Genomic DNA, 20,699 nt, shown 5'->3' with positions numbered 1-20,699 from the left:
TATACCGTTCCTTCCCGGAGGCTCGGAGCGGCTTACACATATACATTTAATCGCCTAACTAGGGCCACATACATATCAGGGGAGATGGATGCCTTGCCAGGCACCTACGCAGCGTAGGTCTTTCTGTGGCGGGGTCTTGCTAGGACCAGGCGGTAGTGTTCTTCGGCGGAGGTCTTTTTCCATCTCTTTGGCTCGGCTTCCTGGGATGGTCCTTTTATGGTGCGCGGCTGCACGATGAGGTCGCAACTGGTCTCTGTCCCGGAGGCTCCGACCGTGCTTACGTCACCGCACCTCCACGCCGCCTCCAATCGCCTCCCGAGTCGCCTGCCGTCTGCCGCCAATCTGTCGCCATGTTCTCATTGATTCACCGCATCGTTCAGCCACTGCTGCTGCCCTCCAATATTGGAGGTAGGGTAGGGTGCCCCCCCCACTCTCAAGGAGTGGGTACCCATTTGTCTAATTGCCGTTAAGGGCTTTAGAGCCGCTGGGTGGGCGGGAGCTAGGATAAGGGCCGGGAGCTCACCCCGGCCGCAGTGGGACTCGAACAGCTATTAAGGCTGTTATGTCTCCTTCCCGGTTGCCGTTCCACCAATCTGAGACCTCCCCATGGAGCTGAGCCTTCTGGAGGCTGTCGCTGCTTTCAGTGAGTCATCTGTGCAGTAGTGGATGTAGCCAGAATAAATGTTATGATCTTGACCTTCTTTCAGTGGACGGCCATGTCTCCTCCCACCTTATTGGCTTTAAAGTGACGGCCATCTGAGGGATAGCCAAGGTAGTTTGTAGAACCTCAGAACTGTTTGGGGAAGGACTGGGCATCCTTAACTTGTAGTAGATAAATGCAAGCATCCTACCCGACTAGCTACAGCCTGGCATTGGTCATCCCTGTAATATGCGCTTTCTGTGCTTTCCATCCAGGAGAGAGAGCCAGGCATCTCTTTAGTCTACTTTGACTAGGTCAGTATTCTGAAGATAAACTGGGCCTGCAGCACGTTCGGGTATCCAGTGAGCTAATAGACCAGTTGTCCTCAGTCTTCCTCAGCCTAGTGCCTGGGCTACAGGAGAAGTGTCAGCCATATGAGAACAGTACTGGAACAATTTGAGGAATTTCAGACAGGCGATATATTCAGGAAGAGGAACGGTTCCCAAACGGTTTCTGGTCTGTCATTTCAGACAGAACTGTTTGAGAACCGGTACCCTTCCAGAATATATTTGTCATTTCATACACAATCGCTTCTGTCCCGTTTAGGAAACGGGGCTGAAGCGTTTTACCTGTCAACCGCTTCCAAGTACTCCTCAGTTTCCTCTCCCGGTTCCGGTGCGCTTTTCCCCGCCATTTTATTTTGAACGTTTGCTTTATAGCGTTATAGTGCTATAGCGCTATAATGGAATATCATTATATCAATCCCATTGGAATGCAGGGAGTGTTTTGTTATACTGCGGGGGGAAAGCGGGAAAAAGCGATGCAATCTGAAATGGCAAACTGCTTCAGATCCAGCTCTTTACCGAAAGGGGAAAGCCATGTGTGAAATGGCAGCCCTATACCGGTTCACTTCAAAACGGTTCATTACCGGCTTGAAACCGGGTGAAACTGGGTAATGTGAAATTCCCCTTTGTTTTAGTTTTCTAGAAGAGCTGCTTATGCATTTTGCCCCATCCCCTCAAGATCCAGGGCAGTGCAGTCCATCTCCCTTGAACTAGCCATGTTGAATCCCTGTATGACGGAAGACGCTACATGGTGTGAAAGGGTCAGATGCACCCTGAGCTTTCCCCTGCCAGAGTGCCACTGGTGTACCATGATTTTTTAAATGTTTTCCTTTGATAACACGTTGATTTTTATTTTGATTTTTAAATCTCCGCAGGGAAATTCGGCACTGGAATCCAGTCTTATTTCTCTTTTCTGCGGTTCCTGGTGCTGCTCAACTTTGTCATCTTCCTCCTGATGTTCAGCTTTGTCACGATTCCCAGCACTGTTTCTAAACATGGTGTCTTCAACGGTAGCTACGTTAAGCCTTCTCTGAAGAGCACAGGTAAGGCGATGAGGGGAGGCCCCCTGGATCAGATCAGTGGTGCATCTAGGCCAGCATCCTGTTTCTCATGGGGGTTGATCAGATCCCACCTGAAAGTCCACATGGAGACCACAGAGGCCGAAGTCACCCAGCGGTTTGACATTCTGAGGTCTGCTGCCTCCGGACTTGTCCTAGGTGGGCTTATCCTCCATTTCCAGTCCCTTTTTAAAGCCATCTGATTGTGGCCATTACGACAGCCTGTGGCTGTCGTAATGATGCATTGTGCAAAGAAATACCGTACTTCTTTTCGTCTGCCTTGCCCATTGAGGGGTTTAAAAACTCTTAGCTGGGCCCCTTTTTGTAGCAGGATAAGATTTTTTCCCTTTGCAGAAGAACAAGCTAAGCTTGATGTCATTAATGAGCAAAGAATCAAGTTCTTTATTTTTACTATTCTAGTGATTTTTTTTAATCTGTTGTTTACAGAGCCAGAATGCACAGTTTATATAGTTAGTGGAACCAAAGGATTGATTTATTTCTACACTTATATTATAGATCTTCTTTCTGGCACAGTAAGTAGTTCTTCTTCTTCTTGTTTTTTAAGTTAAAAGATAACAGCATCACTAGGGTGCAAAACTGAATCACTTGGGGGCACATATCGGAAGGGGTCAAATAAAATCAAATTTATTAATACAGTTTGTGACCAGCACAAGATCAGTTACAGCAATGCACATGAGTGTTATAAATTTTAGGAAATATTCTGTATTAAAGTTACTGAATGGAAGGGATATATCGGTGTATATCTTTTAACCACCGTTTGTCACAGATGAGATTTGAAAACTCTTTGCTATGTCGGGTGTCACGGGCAAACAGAAGCACAAATGCAGCTTGGTTTGGTGCTCTCATCTCTCCCTTAGTACCTGAGAAGAATCAAGTTCCAGTTTATCACAGTATCAAAATGCAGACACCCCGGCAAATGGGAGTTGGTTCCCCCGCCACTGACTTGGATTCTAAACCTCATCCGTTAGGATAAAGAGGGGGAGAGAGCCCTGCATGCCACTGTGAGCTCTTTAGAGGAAGGGTGGGATGAAACTATCCTAACATGCAATTTGCAGAGTTATGCAGTTGTGTTCCTTAATAAGCAAAGGAATAACAATGAAGAGTCTTACTTTATTAGGGCTGCAGCATCATTGAGCAACTTCAGAAATGCCAAGAGAATTGCAGTTTGTCACTTGTCAGGAGCTCCTCAGATCAGCTTGACTGTCATCCTTGGTTTGTTTGAGTTCAGAGTTGTGTGTAGTAACTCAACCTACCTTTGTTGCTCCAACTTGTTGCAGGGTTTCCTCGAAATGACGAGTCTCTTCTATGGCTATTACACAGTAGATACTGTATATTTTGGCATTGTAAGGTACAGCGTGCCGCTTGCGTATTTGCTGACCACGCTGGCTTACCTTTCACTGAGCCTTCTCTGGATTGTTAAAAGGTAACCAGTGTTTGTGGGATGTGTGTGTGTGTGGTGTGACCCACCTGTTTTATCGTAATGCTGCCAACATCAAAAGGTTGCTTTGAGGATGGCTAAGATAAGAGCTATGATAAAGCCTATGAAAAGGGCTTTGCATATTTTGAGAAGCCCTATAGAGATTAATGGGATTATCGATAATAAAACCATTGTTGACAGTATGCGTTTTATTACGGGTACTCTTCCAAACAGCTTAAAACCTCATTAGCCGGCCTGATTGCAGCGCTGCACTCAGAGCTTTTTAATCCAAAGGAGCGGACATCTGGCATGGCAAAGATGCGTACTGCTCCATGCTGTTTGGAGTTTAGGAAATCTGCCAGATGGTCCCATGACAGTTTGTTGGGCCAATTCAGCTGATGCTTCAGCCCCAGGATTCTTCTGTGGACGCTCAGATGTCCCTTTTACTACAAGGACAAGTGGGTTTGAAGCTACGTTTCAGTGATGCGGGCAGCATAGCAACGTATTCCTCATGAGATGCTGATCACATTTTAGCACTAAGGCAGTGCTTTGAAGAAAGTCCTGTTGAGTGCCACAGAAGTTAATGCATAGGACTAGGTGACAGATACTCTTGCATATTCTCATTAAAAAAAATGGAAAGATTGCTAAAGGTGGCTTATTTTAAAAAAAATGCATTGCCTCTCCCAGATCTGTCGAAGGCTTTAAGCAAAGCCTGGTCCGTAATGAAGATCAATTTCAGAGCTATTGCAACAAAATATTTGCTGGCTGGGACTTCTGTATCACAGATGTAAATGCTGCACAGCTGAAGCACAGCAGCTTGCACTATGAACTTAAAGTGAGTGTGTTTGTGTGTGTGTGTCATCCCCCCCCCCCATAGCATGTCAAACTGCGCTGTGCTTGAGATGGAAACCTAGCTAAATGGTGGTTGGGGCTAATTGGAGCAGTGTATTTGAGCTGGAGGAAAAACACCTGAGAAACACTTGTAGGCATTGCCTTTTGAAGGGCAACACCTGCAGTCTTTGGTTGACTAAACCACTTGTGTGGAGTGTGCTGTACGGAAGAGCTTTTGCTTAATTGTGGCTGCTTGCAGTAACTACTAGCAAGTGACAAGCGTTCCCATTCTCTTCCCTCGATTGCTCAGAACTTAGTAACTGTTTTCTTATCGCTAGACTGCACGGTGGTGGCCATGGTCCCTCCCATGTCTGGGGGACTATTGAAAGATGCTGATCGTGTGCCCACAATGCAGAACTAAGTACATTCTTTCTCACTGCGGCTTCAGCAGCTGGACATGAAAAAATGCTTTCCTTGTGTGTGCTGGTGTTCTTACACCCACGTACCAGTGAGGCCTCAGACTCCCCAGTGGCCTCCCTGCAAAATTCATGGTGTAAATTGGAACCCAGCACCTGGAAGGGACTCCCTGCCCTTCCAGCTCCTAAGTGAATTTCATCCTAATCCTTCAGACCTTGGTTTAACAGTGATTTGAGTGTTAGTCAAGGGCAATGCTCCCTCTAAGCTGTGGAGTCTTGTGAGCAAAAATTCTACTTTGTGAGCTACTAGCGTTAAAACTGTGAGCGAGCGATTTGGCTACTGCGTCGGTTAGTTTGCTCTGGAGCCCTCCTTCCTGAGCCGAGACAAAAATGTGTGAGCCGGAGGCTAAAGAACTGTGAGCTAGCTCACACCAACTCAGCTTAGAGGGAACATTGGTCAAGGGGCAGATCTGTGACGGTGATCCAGTGTTGCTCCTTTCACTTACTGCTTTTTCCTGTTTTACAGACGGACTTGGAGGAAGAAAGGCTAAGGCAGAGAGCGGCGGAGAGAACCACCCAAGAGAAAATCCGTATCTATTGTCTGAGGATATTCTTAAATCTCGTCGTTCTTACTGTGTTGTCAGCCTGCTTTTATTCTATCTATCGAGCGACTGTCTACTCACAAGAAAATATTTCCTATGTAAGTGACGGGCAGTTTTTGCAGACTTTTACGAACCGCTCCAAGTAGCCCAGTACTGAGAAAGGGCAGGTTAGCAGTTTTAAGGGGGCAGCAGTATATTCCCATTCCACGGACCCGATCTCGCCAAGCCTTCTCGCCGATTTCCTCGCAGGGGATCACTCTTAATCGAATATTCCCATTCCTTGTTTCAAAGGGGGGGCGTGTTGGTCTGCAGTAGAACTGTTAGATCCAAGTCCAGGAGCACTGTAGAGACCAATGAGGTTTTCAGGGCATGGGCTTTCAAGAGCCAAAGTTCCCTTCATCAGACAGGAGTCAGAATGGAGATGTGAGTCTTTCTATCCCCAGTCTGAAGGCAGGAAAGATGTTGTAAAGAAGGCGTAAAGGTAAAGGTTTCTCTTGCTCGAAAGCCAGTCGAGTCCGACTCTAGGGTTGCAGTGCTCATCTCCGTTTCAAAGCCAAAGAGCCAGCGCTGTCCGAAGACGTTTCCGTGGTCATGTGGCCGGCATGACTCAACACCAAAGCGCACGGAACGCTGTTACCTTCCCACCGAAGTGGTACCTATTTATCTACTTGCAATTTCTTGCTTTCGAACTGCTCGGTTGGGAGAAGCTGGAACTAGAGACGGGAGCTCACTCCGTCTTGCGGCACCCGGGTCTCGAACTGCTGAACTACTGACCTTCCACAGCCTGCAGTTCAGCGTCTTAACCACTTGAGCCACCACAGCTCCTTTTAAAGAAGGCATGCAGGATGCAAAAATACCATGCATATTGTGATCAGCTTGATTAGAGCAGAGGGGCAAATGCTTGGGGGCAGAAGATTGTCATCCAGTGTCCCTATTCAGCCTGGGGGTGGGTTTTCATTGTTCTGCGCTTGTGAATAAACTCAAGTTCAGCCGTTGCGTGTTCTAATCTTCCCTTGAAGTTTCTTTATTTGAGGACTGCTGCTCTTAGTTCAGCAACGGGAATGACCTGGAAGATTACTGATTCATATTTGTATTGCACCTGTCCCACTGCTTTACTATGCTTATATCCCACCTTTGCCTGTGGCCCATTAACTTGAGAGCCAGTTTGGTGTCGTGGTTAAGTGCGCGGACTCTAATCTGGGAGAACCGGGTTTGATTCCCCACGCCTCCGCTTGCACCTGGCTGGATGACCATGGGCAGGCCGTAGTTCTGATAAGAGCTGTTCTTGAAAAAGAGCCGTTTCTGTCAGAGCTCTCTCAGCCCCACCTACCTCACAGGGTGTCTGTTGTGGGGAGGGGAAGGGAAAGGAGTTTGTAAGCCGTTCTGAGACACCTTTGAGTAGTGAAGGGCGGGGTATAAATCCAATCTCTCCTTCTCCTTCCTTCTTCCTCCTTCTTCCTTCTTCTTGGATCTTGGGAGGATTCCTTGTAAATTTTTATGTCAGTATTAACAGCCCCCTTGTGACATATGGGGATTGGGGCTGAGACAGTATGTAAACTCCATGACGTCTTAGCTTCAGTTTTCATAAAGGGGAAGAACTTATGGTGAGCAGCTATATTAAGGCACATATACACGGCTTTCAGTTAGAACTATAGTGAATGAACAGTTGGCAAAACTGTTCAGCCGGGATCCAGATGTATTGACATTCCCGTGATACGGTTGCTGCTGTAAGAACTGGTGTCACGAAAGCCCTAGGGGGGAAGGTCTTGGGGAAGCAACAGTTGTCCTATCAGTTGGCTGGATTCTGCAATTAACTGGATACACCTCTCCATGCAGGACAAGAAAGTCAAATTGGAGGACAATCTGTGGGTACAGTACTTGCCTTCCGTAGTAATCACAATGACCAACTTCATTGCCCCGGTGATCTTTTCCCTTCTCATCAAGCTTGAAGACTATTCTCCAGCATTTGAAATCCGGCTAACACTCATGAGGTAAGCACCTGCACTGCTGTCCTTCTGAGCTGGTATTTTGAGTCTTCAACAGAATATTGTGAACGAGGCTTTATTATTGATATATTTCATTTAGGAAACGTGCACCTTGCCTTTAAACTCTTATGGTGGCTCCCTCCTTGCATGATCAGGTGCTGCAACATGGTATTAAAACAAGGAATGTTCATTGGTATGCTGTCTCTGTGTCTCCCCCCCCCCCAAGGTGTGTCTTTGTGCGGCTGGCCAACATCGGTGTTCTCTTGTTCTCACTGTGGATTCGGATCACTTCCTGTGCTGACCAAAAGTGCGAAACCTGTGGCTACAACTACAAGCTCTACCCCGTAAGCAGATTTTTTGCGTGTGAACATAAATTGCTACAAGGCCTGTGGGAAAAATTCTCCCTTTCAGTCGCTTGTCCTTGAATGTCTCTTAAGAAGTGGAGGAGGGCTGGCTGACAAGCTCCACCGCGAAATCTTGCTTGTGTGTTTCTTAGAACTCTGGGCTGCCTTTCCGCCTAACAGAGACTCAAGGTAGCTCACAGGAACAGTGAAAAACTGAATTGCACAATACGGCCAAAATTTTAAAAAGAGTGCCTGTAGCATAAATCTAACGAGGAAAACTGCGGCACATTTTTTTTTTAACAATCTCAAAAACTAAGCAGGGTCAGCCCCGGTTAGTCCTTGGATGGGAGACCACCAAGGACGTCCAGGGTAGCTACCCAGAGGCAAGCCATTGGCAAGCTTTTTGAACCTCTCTTGCCTCGAAAATCCCACGAAGAGATGCCATTGATTGGCTGTGACGAAGAGTGTGTGGAAGGGAAATCATCTCCCCAAAGCATCAGCAAACAGGAGAGACTTCATTATTTGTCTAAAAGATTGTGCCAGGTGAACATCTCTAGGAGGGAGTTCTGCAAACAGGGTATAGTCCTCTCTGTAGTGGGACTCACCTGCACGTGGGGAAAGTGGCCTTTGATCTTGGGTGTTCTGCAGATTGCTGGGAGAATGCAATGCTGGTATAGCATTGGGGCTAAGAAGATGGGCTACTGGGTTGGAATCTAGTTTTTGCTGTGAATTGACCGAGTGTCTTCAGACAGTCTGTTCTCTTGCCTTCATCCCCTTTGTCTGCAATACGGGGTTTAATAATACTGGACTCCCGTTACAGAGCAGGGGTGTGCAATTTTTTCTCTCTGTGTATTTTAGTATGGGTCTACTGGACCTGAAAAAATCCGGATGCCAATACTGAGGGAGGAAAAACCAAAAATCACTGAGGGAGGAAAAAAACAGTGGCAAAGCAGCTAAAAACAGCTGAGAGGTGGCTCAGCTGGGGCTCTTTTGGGCGGTCCCTTTAGACTGGACTGCCCAAAAGAGTTCGCCAAGCAGCCGATCCTACAGGGAGAACTCTCTGCGCAGGCTCTGCTGGGCAGCTTGGTTTTGCCAGTCATTCCTGACTATATCTGGGGGTTTTCTGGGGTGTTCCCCCCCCCAGTTCTCCTGAAAAATCCCAGATAAATTTGGGAAGCTGAAATATACTCGAAAAGTACCAAGAAGGTGTTTTTCGGGTGTATTTTGAGTTCAGGTTGACCTGAACAAACACCACTATTACTTAGTAATATTGCTTAGTTTCAAATTAGACCAAAGTTAATTTAGTTTGCGATCCATTCACCATACTTAGGTGTGTACACTACTGCATAAAAGCTTGATGCCAGTTTGTGTGTAGTGGTTAAGTGTACGGACTCTGATCTGGGAGAACCGGGTTTGATTCCCCACTCCTCCACTTGCACCTGCTGATGTGACCTTGGGTCAGCCACAAGCTCTGGCGCAGCTGTCCTTGAAAAAGAGCAGTTCCTGTCAGAGCTCTCTCAGCCCCACCCACCTCACAGGGTGTCTGTTGTGGGGAGGGAAAGGGAGACGAGTTTGTAAGCCGCTCTGAGACACCAAGTGAAGGGCGGGGTATAAATCCAATCTCCTCCTCCTCCTTCTTCTCCTCCTTCTTCTCCTCCTTCTCCTCCTCCTCCTTCTCCTCCTCCTTCTTCTCCTTCTTCTCCTCCTCCTCCTCCTCCTCCTCCTCCTCCTCCTTCCTTCTCCTTCCTTCTCCTTCCTTCTCCTTTCTCTTCTTCTTCTTCTTCTTCTTCTTCTTCTTCTTCTTCTTCTTCTTCTTCTTCTTCTTCTTCTTCTTCTTCTTCTTCTTCTTCTTCTTCTTCTTCTGGACCACTCTGAGGTCATTGCCAAAAATAGTGAGCCAGTGTGGTGTAGTAGTTAGTGTGTCAGACCAGGATCTTGGAGACCCAGGTTCAAATCCCCACTGTACCATGTAAGTCCGCTGGGTGACCCTGGGCCAGTCTTACGCTGTCAGCCTGGACTCCGCCACAAGGTTGCTGAAAGGATAAAAAGGAAGCGATGAGAAGGACGTGAGCTGCTTTGGGTCCCCATTGGGGAGAAAGGTGGGATCTAAAAGTAGTAAATAAGAATAGAGTTATCATAAATGAGGTTTCGAGATGAGCATGGATCTGATACTAGGCAGTGCTGGTGGGACACTGCTCAGTCTTGGGACAGCTTTCAGCCATTGAAAAGTGGGAAGGTTTTAGATCAGCCTGAAAAGAAACCGGATGGCATCCTGCCCCACTTTTGAGCATTTGCCATGACGATTCCAGTAGTTGGTTTGAATTCTGGGGGGGGGGGGGGGGGAGAGAAGCAGCGCTGTTTTTGTGGACCGCTGGATCTTCCTCTTTGCTTCTTCCAGCTGCCGGATTTATTCTGCCGTCTCATCTTTCATTTCAGTGCTGGGAGTCTCAGGTTGGGCAGGAGATGTATAAACTGATGATCTTTGACTTCATAATCATTTTTGCAGTTACAGTCTTTGTGGACTTCCCTCGAAAGTGAGTATGCAACTTGGGTGTAAAAAAAGAAATCTCTGGTCTTCAGAATTGAAACAGAGGGCAAGATCAGTTTGTAAAGATTTTAATTTAACCGCCCTTATCCAGAAAGAACGCCCTTGTCAGATCATCATATGTAAACTCTTTATTCAAATCAGTTGGTTTTTTCCAGTTGGTCCCAAGAGAGGATCTTAAAAATGTAATGAATTCGATCAGGTGGGACGCTTTACCGGACTGTTTCTTGAGCCGGCCCAGCATCCTGCCTCACACCGTGGCCAACCAGTTCCTCTGGAGGGCCAACCACAGGGCACAGAAGTCGAGGCCTTCCTCTGATGTTGCCTCCTGGCTCTGGGATTCAGAGGATTAGTGCCTTTGAATGTGAAGATTCCCCTCAGTCACCATGGCTAGTAGCCATTGTCCATGAATCTGTCTAATCTTCTTTAAAAGTTTATTCCTGTGGCCATCATGACATCCTCTGGCAGTGAATTCCATATTTTAATAACTTTCTGTGTAAGTAGTATTTCTTTTTGTCCATCCTGAACCTACTGCCCGTCTGCTTCATTGGATGCCCTCGAGTGCCAGTATTTTGGGAGAGGGGTAAAAAGTTCTCTCGGTCAGCTCTCTTCACCTCATGCATACTTTATAAACCTTAGTTGTCTCTTTCCCACCATCTCCCCATCTTCCTTTATTCCTTTGTCATCCAAAGGCTCCACTGCTTCTCTGGCCGGTTTCCTGCTCTGGATATATTTCAAAAACTGTTTTATTGCTTGTTTTGATGTTTCTAGCAACCCACTCCTCAAAGTCTCTTTTTGCATGCCTGTTTATTGACTTTCATTTCTTTTGCCAGAGCCTGTGGGTCCCTCCTGTTCAATGCACTGGGGCGAACCTTCCACTTTTTAAAAGAAGCCTCTCTCCTCTTTATAGCTTCCTTGACTTGCATTGGTAACCACGCAGGCCTTCTTTTAGACCTGGCAGTGCCTTTCCTAACCTGTGGACTGCATTCTATTTGGGCTTCAAATTAGTGTGGTTTTAAATAGCTTCCAAGCATCCCCTAGGGAACTGGCTCTCAAGTGTTTCCCCTTCAGCTTCCTTTCCACTATTCCTCTCATTTTTCTAAAGTTCCTTCTTTTGAAATCAAATAAATCAGATTGTCTTCTCCTGCTGTTTCATAACCTTCGCCCCAAATGAGAGACATTTCCATTCTTCCCCTGAACTCTGTGTACAAGCTTGGAGGCTGCAGGGTAAGCCAAGCCAATATTTGTGGAGCCCTGGCCAAGGGAGCTGCATAATTCATACAGGCTGCAGTATCTTAACTTTTTCCTGGTGCAGAGTTTCAGACTAGCATATGGTTACTTATTTTTGCCTACTCTGTTCTGCTTTTCTTGTCAGTGTTGGGCAGGGACACCCACTCCCCCCGGCTATCGCATTAACATTTCAAAAGCGTTGCCTAAAGTGCTGCCCAACAACACGCCTGTCTATTAAATTTTAATCCACTCTCTCGCCAAAGAGCAGAGGGTGGCAGACATGATTCCCTCATTTTCCTCACTGCAAAGGAAGTCCCCCTTAGCAAGGTAGCATGCCAACCGGACGGAAGCAAGCTACACTACCTCCTTACTTCTCAAGATTCGGAGATTATTGAATTGACTGCCAAGTTCTTTCATGGTCTTATAAAACGGAAAAATGTCCCTGATCATTCTAATTGAGTTCAATGAGTTTGTATAATTTAATTCTAGGATTTGCGCTTGGGAAAAATTTTATATTGCTACAATTTAAGCTCATACAAATAGACATACCTTTGTAATGCTTTAGAAGTTATCTATTTTTCACAAGTTTTATAGGATTGTTTTACCCTATGGCAACTGTTTAGTATTTTATGCCAATAAAGGTATTTGTTTATTTGTTGTTTGTTTGATTCCCTCATTTTCCTCACTGCAAAGTTAGCTGGGGAGGGCGGGGTAAAAGATGAAAAAGCAAATTGACGGGCAAGCTGTCAAGACATCTCTGTATGGTTCGGTTTCCATTAATGCATGTTTTCGAATGGGAAAAGACTCTGTTTAGTTTTGTTTCTGGGTTTTTACATCAAGGGCTTTGCTCTCCCTTTGTCGTCCTTAGGCTGATGGTTACCCACTGCTCTCTGAAGGCCTGCCGGTGGTGCGGGCTGCAGGAGTTTGACATCCCTGACAACGTCTTGGAAATTGTTTACGGGCAGACCATCTGCTGGATCGGAGCCTTTTATTGTCCGCTGCTCCCTGCCATTGCAACGATAAAATATTTCATCATCTTTTATGTCAAAAAGGTATCTGTGCAGTAAGAACTGGGTGCACCACTCGGCAGCTGGAAAACAATCATTCTTTTCTTCTTGTGTGACTTCTTAAAACTTTCTGTAACTGGCGACATCATCCTGGGCAGTGTTTTTCCTCTTCTCCCCACCACCCACTGACACAGCAGGCCAGCTACAGAAGAAATAACAAAACAAAGTTCCATGCAGGTGAAACCCGCATGGAACTTTGTTCCGTTATTTCTTCTGTAGCTGGCCTGCTGTGTCAGTCTTGGAACACAGGCTCAGAGTCCTTGATTGGCAAAGCAAGTCCTTGAATGGTCAAAGCGTAATGCTTTTATGAACTGTGATCAGAAGCTGCAGTGGAGGAAGAGCATGTTGGCAGGAGAAATTGGAGGAGTGGGGTGGGAGCCTTGGGCTTTCCTTCCAGGTGTGAGTGGCAAGTAAAGCACTGGGGCTTGTTTGTTGGCAGGCCACTGGGGCAGACGGGGGAGTTTTTTTTTCTTCTCCCGTTTTTCAAGAACCAGCTGTGCAAGGCTAGCTGCTGATTAAGTGATGGGATTGGGTAGGGGGGGAAGAAAAATAAGCTACTGTTCGTCTTGGGCCCAGGATCAGTGTGTTGTGGCATGTGAGCAGAGATAATTTTTCCCCCACCTCTCCAGATAAGTCTGATGCATACATGCAAGCCTTCCGCACGGCCTTTCAGAGCGTCGAGCTCCAACTTTTTCTTCCTGGTGGTGCTCTTGATCGGCTTAGTCTTGGCTTTTATTCCCTTGGGACTCAGCATGACACAGTAAGTAGCCACGTCTGCATAATTCTTTGGTTCACTTGTCCAGGTGTGTTACTTTATATTACTGTGGGAAAGGACGGACAGTGTGTCAATCTTTCCTTCACTGAGTCCATCAATATTTGCTTGGGTGTCAAATGTCAGTTACTTCAGCGTGATGATGGCAGGAACCCAAGGGGTCATGATCTGTCTCAGTGGTCCCCCACACCCTGCCTGCAGATGTGTTTCCCAGCTCCCTCTTCCTTTCCCCCCGAAGCAGCCAGTCCAGGCTCACTGGAGCAGGAGGTCCTTCTGACAAGTCCAGGAGACCTCACCTTTTTGTCTTAAAGGGGAGCACCCATTTGGAAATTGTCGTACCTGTCATGGGACGAGACTTGACTTGGAACCTGCTCGTGTTTCGTGATTGGTCACAGCCACCCACAGCAGCCGTTTTGTGATGGAATCATATAATCACAGAGTTGGAAGGGTTCAAAAGGGAATTAGATAAGCATATGGAGCAGAGGTCCATCAGTGGCTATTAACCACAAGGTATAGATGGGAACTCTCGGTCTGGGGCAAGTGATGCTCTGTCTTCTTGGTGCTTGGGGGGGGGGGGCAACAGTGGGAGGGCTTCTAATGTCCTGGCCCCACTGGTGGACCTTCTGATGGCACCTGGTATTTTTGGCCACTGTGTGACAGTGTTGGACTAGATGGGCCTTTGGCCTGATCCAACATTGGCGTCTCTTATGTTCTTATCTCCAAGTTCATCATCTAGTCCAACCCCCTGTACAGTGCAGGAAATTCACAAATACCTCCCCACCCCCAGAGACCGCTATTCCACACCCAGAAGAACCCTCCAGGGATCTCCAGTCAAACTGGCCCGGAGAAAACTGGCTTCCTGAACCCAACATGGCGATCAGCATTTCCCTGGGCTTGTAAGAAAGGGCCACGAGAACTAAGCACTGAGGCAACCCTTCCTGCCCTCCCTCTCATGATCTGTCTACGTTCACAAAATCAGCATTGATGTCAGATGGCCGTCTCGCCTCTGTTTGGAAACCTCCAATTCTGAAAGTTTTGGAAGTGTCCACAGGCTCGATAATATCGGGGACCACTGCTCTGCTCAGCCTCTGCCACCTTTATACTGGCTAGCACTGACCAAACCCAATCTTGATGTGTGCTTGTCACCTTCAAGAGGAGTTGCATCAAATAATACAGGATGGTAATGTTTTGCCCAAAAGAAAGTGATTTGGTGTCGGTGTGTAAAGCCAGTGATGTTTATTTTATGGGCTACTTCCCTTTTTTCCTCAACCCCCCCCCCCCTTTCTTGGTCAGCATTCGCTCTTCAAAAGCCTGTGGGCCTTTTGTGTATTTTACTCATTCGTGGGACGTCATCGCATACACCATCAACAGGTTCCCGGATGTTTTGAAGAAGGTTCTGAACAGCATGGCCTCAGAAGCATTTGCAGTCCCTTTCTTCATGGTCCTCTGGTGAGTCCTGGCAAAGGTGTCCCCTTTCGATATTTTGGTGGTCAGTACTCTGTTCCTCTGCAGGCTTCAGCTCTGGAGACCACCGTAGCAGCCTTTAGCAGGGCTGAGCGTCTTGCTCATTTCTCTTTCTGCTGAGTGATACTGATCTGCTTCCTCCACTCCCCTAACTCAGAGCAGCTCTAGGAAAGGCACGGCCTGGGCTTGTGTTGTCCTGTCCTGACGACAAGTGTCACTCAAATGGTCATGATTTCTCGGGTACAGGGGAGAGACGGGGGTGGGGGTGGAATTCAGATCTAGGATCTGCTTCCAACGTCAAGCAACATAAACATTCTTAATACTTCAGATAAAACCATTGTGGAATTTCTAGGTTCACGGACAGCCCTAGGAAAATCCAGACTGTCACTCATGACGTGCACTCAACAAGTATTGATGCTCCGAGACACAGGCAGCCTACAGACCTCAGCCTTTCTTGCAACAAGTGAATCTCGTATGTTTCTGCTTTAGGCTTCGGCTTTATGCTTCCACCTAGAGCCCTTAAACCATTACTAAGCCAGATGTTGAACTTGGGACTTTCTGCAAACAATACACGTGCTTTACCAGTAAGCCACGGCCCAAGTCGCTTCACGTTAGGATTACCAGTTGTTGTTGTTTTCTGAGTAGCATTTTCCAAACTTGGATGTGCATGCATATTGAGGTGCCTTGTTCTTTTTTCTTCTTCATTGTTTACAGCCTCATTATGTTCTATTTCATTGCCTTGGCTGGAGCTCACAAGCGAGTTGTTAATCAGCTCAGGGAACAATTAGTTATGGTAAGTTCAAGTTGTGTCCTTGTCCCCTGCAGTCTAGTGCATGACTATTTGGACACGTGACACAGTGCGTGCCCCACTTCCACCCATTCAGTGTTTGTTATTATCCCCTGTGTGATATCAGAGTAGCCGACAAAGTTATGATAGATGTCAAATTAATACTGGGGGGGTGAGGAGTGATGTCCATCTTGAACTGTGATCCAGAGGTGTCTTCAACCAGTGCACTACATTAAAAAACTTTGGAACATCATGCTCTGAGTAACGTTAAATGTAACTATTCTAGATCGTAAAATCATACAGTACGAAAATGTAATAACTTTGCAGTCATTCCTGGCTTTCTGCAGTCTTCAGAATGCAGTATTATGCTGGTCTTAACTCTTCTCTTTAACTCGGGTGGCTGGAAATGAACTGAGCATTTGGGCTGCAGATACGGTATTTGGGCTGTAGAGGTTCTCCCAGTAACCTGCTGTTCAGGAGAGGAAGTGGAAGGCGACTAGTTGCTCCTGATCACATGGCTGCCTTGCTAGGAGGATGTTAACCAGTGGCTTCTGCCAAGAGCCTGCCGAGGTTGCCTTAGACCTGGATGTTTACAATTTTATTTAAAACATTTCTATGCTGCCTTTCCACCCAAATAGAGTCCCCAAGGCGGGATGTGGCACCTTCAGCAAGGAGTCAGAACCTGCAGTTTGGGGAAATGAAAACATTGGCAGCTGGCCCACGTTAATGCCTGGGAAAGCAACCGCTGCTGGTCACAGCGCTGTTTGCTCTGCTTTTGCACAAGGGGGTAGCTTATGGATGGACATTGCAAGAGAAGCTTCCTGTCTTCCCCAGCTGCGCATTAATTGTGTTTTTATTCCAATGGCCACCTTAGGAGAGCCGGGACAAACTCTTCCTCATCAGGAAGCTGACTGAAGCCCAGAGGCTTAGCTAAGAGGCCCGCGGATGCCTGTGATGCCAAGTTACACGCGGAAGGACTCACGTAGCAAAACCACAACAGCGAGGGATCTGTGGTGCCGTGACCCAGTAATTTGGGACCTTGTCGTTGCAGACTGGGGACACACAGGCCGAACTTGTGGCAGGCATGAGTCTTTTCCAACTTCAGCATGTGTTCCTCTGAAAGTGTGTGTGGGGGGGTGCTTCCCACGGTTTACATCGCCCTCATGTTCTCAACTGGATTGAGTTGTTGGTCGACTCAGGAAAGGATTTGTTACATCAGGCTTTCAGGCATACATGCCCTTGTTTTCTTTCTTGCGGGATTTCCCTGTCTTCCGTTTGTACAAAATGCAGCGCCTCTAAACCTGCATAAACTCTCTCCTGTCGTAGGGCTGTTTATGCTGTTGCTCCTTAACTTTCACGGGTTACATTTAAGCCTCCGTTTTCCAGGGGCTTTTATGAAAGGCATGCTTCTTGAAGGGAATTTTGCTTGCAAACGGCCTTAAGGAGCTTGGACGCTTCCCTTCCCCGCTGTGGCTGCAGCCTGGATCCAGACTGACTCGGAGGCCACCGGACAGGCCACGAAACAGTTTGTGGTGTGCAGCCACTTCGTGGACAGCCAGCTGGGCCTGCCGGCGGGTGCAGCTTTTCCAGCTCCTGTGCCTTGCTGCTGAAGAGGCTTTGAGCACTCACAGGAAGGAACTGTGTTGTCCCTGTCTCCCAACAGTGCCTTGCAGAGTAAGCCAAAGGAGGTGTTGGGCAGCTGCCTCCCCCTCCCCAGTCCTCCTTGAGCTTTGCCAGCTGTAGACGGTACGTTTGCCCTCTGAAAAGATGATTGACTGGTCTACATTTCCTTGGACTTGGGTAGCTTAAACTCGCCTATAATAGCTTACGTTCCCCCCCCAAAAAAATATACATAAACTGAGATTTATTCATATTGCTGCCTTGGGAGAGCTGTGACAAACTCTCCCTCATCGGAAGGCTGCCTGAAGCAGCACCGCTGAGAAGCTTTGTCGTCCATGGAGGTCCAGGCATAGCCCTCTGGCCTTGTATCTGAGCCACTTCTAAGTATGTCTTTCACTGGATATCTGCTTAAGCCATACGAAAGAGGAAACCACTGCAGGCGGTCTGCTTCAGCCTCAAAGTATGCAGAAGCTTACGTCACTGGATTTGAAACAAATTATTTCGAGACAGGGAAAAGAAGTTGGAATTGTCAGGGCCGGCTTTCCTGAACACTTTCAGTCCATACAGACCTTCTAAAGTCCAAGTGTTACCTGTGTGTCTTCTTATATTGTTTGCCATCCTCTGGAAAACTGGCTTGGCAAAAACCAGAGGCTCAAGCGAATTGAGGGTCAAGTTCTCAGGGCTGGATCCTGGGCTAGCGTTCGTTTTTGTGAAGTCAACGGAGTTCGTTTGGGGCCCTTCTCAGGAAGCCTCGTTGCCTTGGTCCACTTCCACTCAGTGGTGCCCTTCATGCTTGAGGGCCTGCTTGGAACTGTTACTCTTAAAATGCTAACTTTAGGCTAATTTGCATAGACTTTTTTCCAAGCACTACACCTATTTTGCATAACTGGAACTGTAGAGAATAACTTGAAATGGCATGCTGTGTTTCAGAAAGAATTTGCACAATGTCCGGTACATGGTTAACTTGAAAGTTTGGGATCTTAAATTGTTTTCAATATTTTTAAATGCTTATTTTTAAAAGTCAAGGTGTTAAATATGCATTGATGCAAATAAATACAATGTGGATACTTTATGGAAACAGGTTTATTTATCTGTGGCAATATTCTTCACCTCTACCAAACATCACACAAAGATCAAGATTATGCTTTTGAAAAACATGAGATAATCACAGTGTCAGAAATAAGGCACAATGCATTTAAAAGTTAAGTGCGTTTGAGAGCCACTGCTTTTTAAGCCAGATGACCATGCGTGTGCACTGGAAGGGAGTCTGTCTACTTTTCTCCATCTCTGAGCCTTATTAAAGTGGTTAATGCTGTCAGGTTTTGAAACTTCTATAGGCCTCCAAAGACTTGTAGGTTTTATTGGCAAATGGAACAGGACTGTGGCTCAGTGATAGAGCATCTGCTTGGCATGCAGAAGGTCCCAAGTTCAGTCCCTGGCATCTTCAGTTTTTTTAAAGAATCAGGTCAGGTAGTAGATGTGACCTGAGACCCTGAAGAGCCACTGTCAGTCTGGGCAGACAGTACTGACCCTGATGGACCACAGTCTGATTCAGCATAAGGCAGCTTCATGCATTTGTGCCTAACACTGACCATACCATTTTTGGCATGTGATGAAATGTGCTGTACTCCACAGAAGCTTGCTAGAATAAAAATGTCAAGTCTTTAACATGCAAGAATCCTGTTTGCTGTTGGCACTGGGTAGATCTTATAAACATTACACATTCCAATAAGAGAATATGTGTCTGAGGTTCTAGAGCTTGATGTTTTGGTTTCCCATGAACGTGACGGAACGAATAATGCTGGCCGGTTTTGAAAGTACTCTCTAAGCCTTTGTGAGGACTGAGCTCAACCTTAGGATTTGAACAAGAGCTGGGTGGGTCTCAAAAATACCTACCTGAACCTGACCTTTTAGGCATCATATTAAGCGGAATGCAAGCTGAGTGATGAATAAGATGGTAGCTGCTGTGAGGTTCTCAATGAAGCTTCTAGGAAGAAAGAAGCAAACAGCCTTGTATGTGGCTGGAAGCGAAGGAAATGTGGGAATGTGAACTACAATGACATGGGGAGATGAGAAAAATAAACCACCTGAGTGGCACTCGTACTCTCAGGTCCACAATCCTTGTTGGTTCTCTTTTCTTCAGCAGACGAACTGTAAGAAAACCAGCAACATAATCACAGTTCATAGATTGCATGGGGGGGGGGGATGAGGGTCTGACCAAGCTGTGGTTCTGCTCAGTTACATCATCTGCACAGGGATTAACCAGTAGCCTGCACCCTTGCAGGGGGAGGGGAGAATCAGTCTGTGAGCTTTCTGCACAAACAAGGAAGTAATGCTAGAAAATAACTTTGGCATACTTGGTGATAAGGAAGTGAAACACATACTAGATTTTATCTCCAGCAGCTCAGCAGCCGTAACAAAAGTTACTAGCATACGTAACAGGGCTTTTCTAAAACACCTGCATGCCTCTTACTTTCCCCTGTGTCATCTTCGCCTATAATGGCATAGATGGTGCATCTATGCTACCTTGCTTAAGTGGGGCCATGGTTCTGTGGTCGAGTATCTACTTTAGCCTGCAGAGGGTCCCAGGTTTGATCCCCAGCTTTTCTAATTAAACGGACCAGGTAGCAAGTGAGACCCTGTAGAGCCACTGCCACTCAGAAGAGATACCGATCTAATGGTCTGACTTGGTATAAGGCAGCTTCATGTATGTGCAGTACTTCCATACATGGCAAATCAGCGATGTCAGCTGTATGCTTGGATTGGTGGTCCAAGAGCCACTGCCACTCAGAAGAGATACCGATCTGATGGTCTGACTTGGTATAAGGCAGCTTTGTGTATGTGCAGTACTTCCATACATGGCAAATCAGCGATGTCAGCTGTATGCTTGGATTGGTGGTCCACTGCAGCCCGGAAACTTGAGAGATTTAAAAGTCTGCTATGACTTTTGTGTTGGGGGTGGAGTGCGTGTGAGATGAACTAGGGTGTGCCAAATACCTGGAAGTAATTGGGGGGGGGGTGTGGATTGGGCAAGAAAAACCAAGCTTTGCTTGTTTAATGCCAAACCACAAAGTGGTGTCACATTCTGAACCTTGCCATTTTTTTACCTTAGCCTTTCATTGTGTTGATCAAATGTTCGTTGTTGAACGGTGCTGCTTTCTTGTATCACATTCGGGACACGAATTTCAGCACTGGAATCAGTGTTTTCTTCCCCCTCCTTCAGTCTGGCATCTGTATTTATGCTCTGGTTTGAAAAGGGCAAAGAGTTAATGCTTTGAAATCTGTTTCTGTTGGAAATCTTAAATTAGCCCTAATGGAGAGATCATAGCAGTTTCTATAGAATAAATCCATTAGCCATCGACTTTTTCAAGCAGACGCTTCTTATAAGGAACAGTTGTGCTTAATGCTGTCTGTTGAACAGAATAAATGATGCCTAAATATGAACATTCTTCCTGATATCAAATGGTGAGTTGTTTGCCGAAAGCTTCTAAGCCTTCTGTGATATGATTAATCTTAAATGGCAGCACGTCTTAAGGTTCTTTCATGGCACCCTACA

The 20,699-nt window shown here is 46.6% G+C and overlaps 1 protein-coding gene across 1 annotated transcript in view; it reads left to right on the top strand.

Moving 5' to 3' along the window:
- TMC7 (transmembrane channel like 7) overlaps positions 1-18,055 on the top strand; it is a 23,148-nt gene extending 5,093 nt beyond the window's left edge. Inside the window, exons 3-15 of the mRNA XM_015416105.1 lie at positions 1,860-2,027; positions 2,490-2,575; positions 3,341-3,486; positions 4,168-4,315; positions 5,254-5,427; positions 7,166-7,320; positions 7,541-7,658; positions 10,095-10,192; positions 12,302-12,485; positions 13,130-13,260; positions 14,566-14,721; positions 15,451-15,529; positions 16,398-18,055. Of these exons, the coding sequence (XP_015271591.1) occupies positions 1,860-2,027; positions 2,490-2,575; positions 3,341-3,486; positions 4,168-4,315; positions 5,254-5,427; positions 7,166-7,320; positions 7,541-7,658; positions 10,095-10,192; positions 12,302-12,485; positions 13,130-13,260; positions 14,566-14,721; positions 15,451-15,529; positions 16,398-16,457 (1,703 nt within the window). The 3' untranslated portion in view covers positions 16,458-18,055. The remainder of the gene's footprint in view (positions 1-1,859; positions 2,028-2,489; positions 2,576-3,340; positions 3,487-4,167; positions 4,316-5,253; positions 5,428-7,165; positions 7,321-7,540; positions 7,659-10,094; positions 10,193-12,301; positions 12,486-13,129; positions 13,261-14,565; positions 14,722-15,450; positions 15,530-16,397) is intronic.
- The last annotated feature ends 2,644 nt before the right edge of the window (positions 18,056-20,699 follow it).

Source organism: Gekko japonicus, unplaced genomic scaffold (genome assembly GCF_001447785.1).
Source record: "Gekko japonicus isolate JY-2015 unplaced genomic scaffold, Gekko_japonicus_V1.1 scaffold321, whole genome shotgun sequence".
Lineage (NCBI taxonomy): Eukaryota > Metazoa > Chordata > Lepidosauria > Squamata > Gekkonidae > Gekko > Gekko japonicus.
This window is presented reverse-complemented; position numbering and strand designations above follow the sequence as displayed.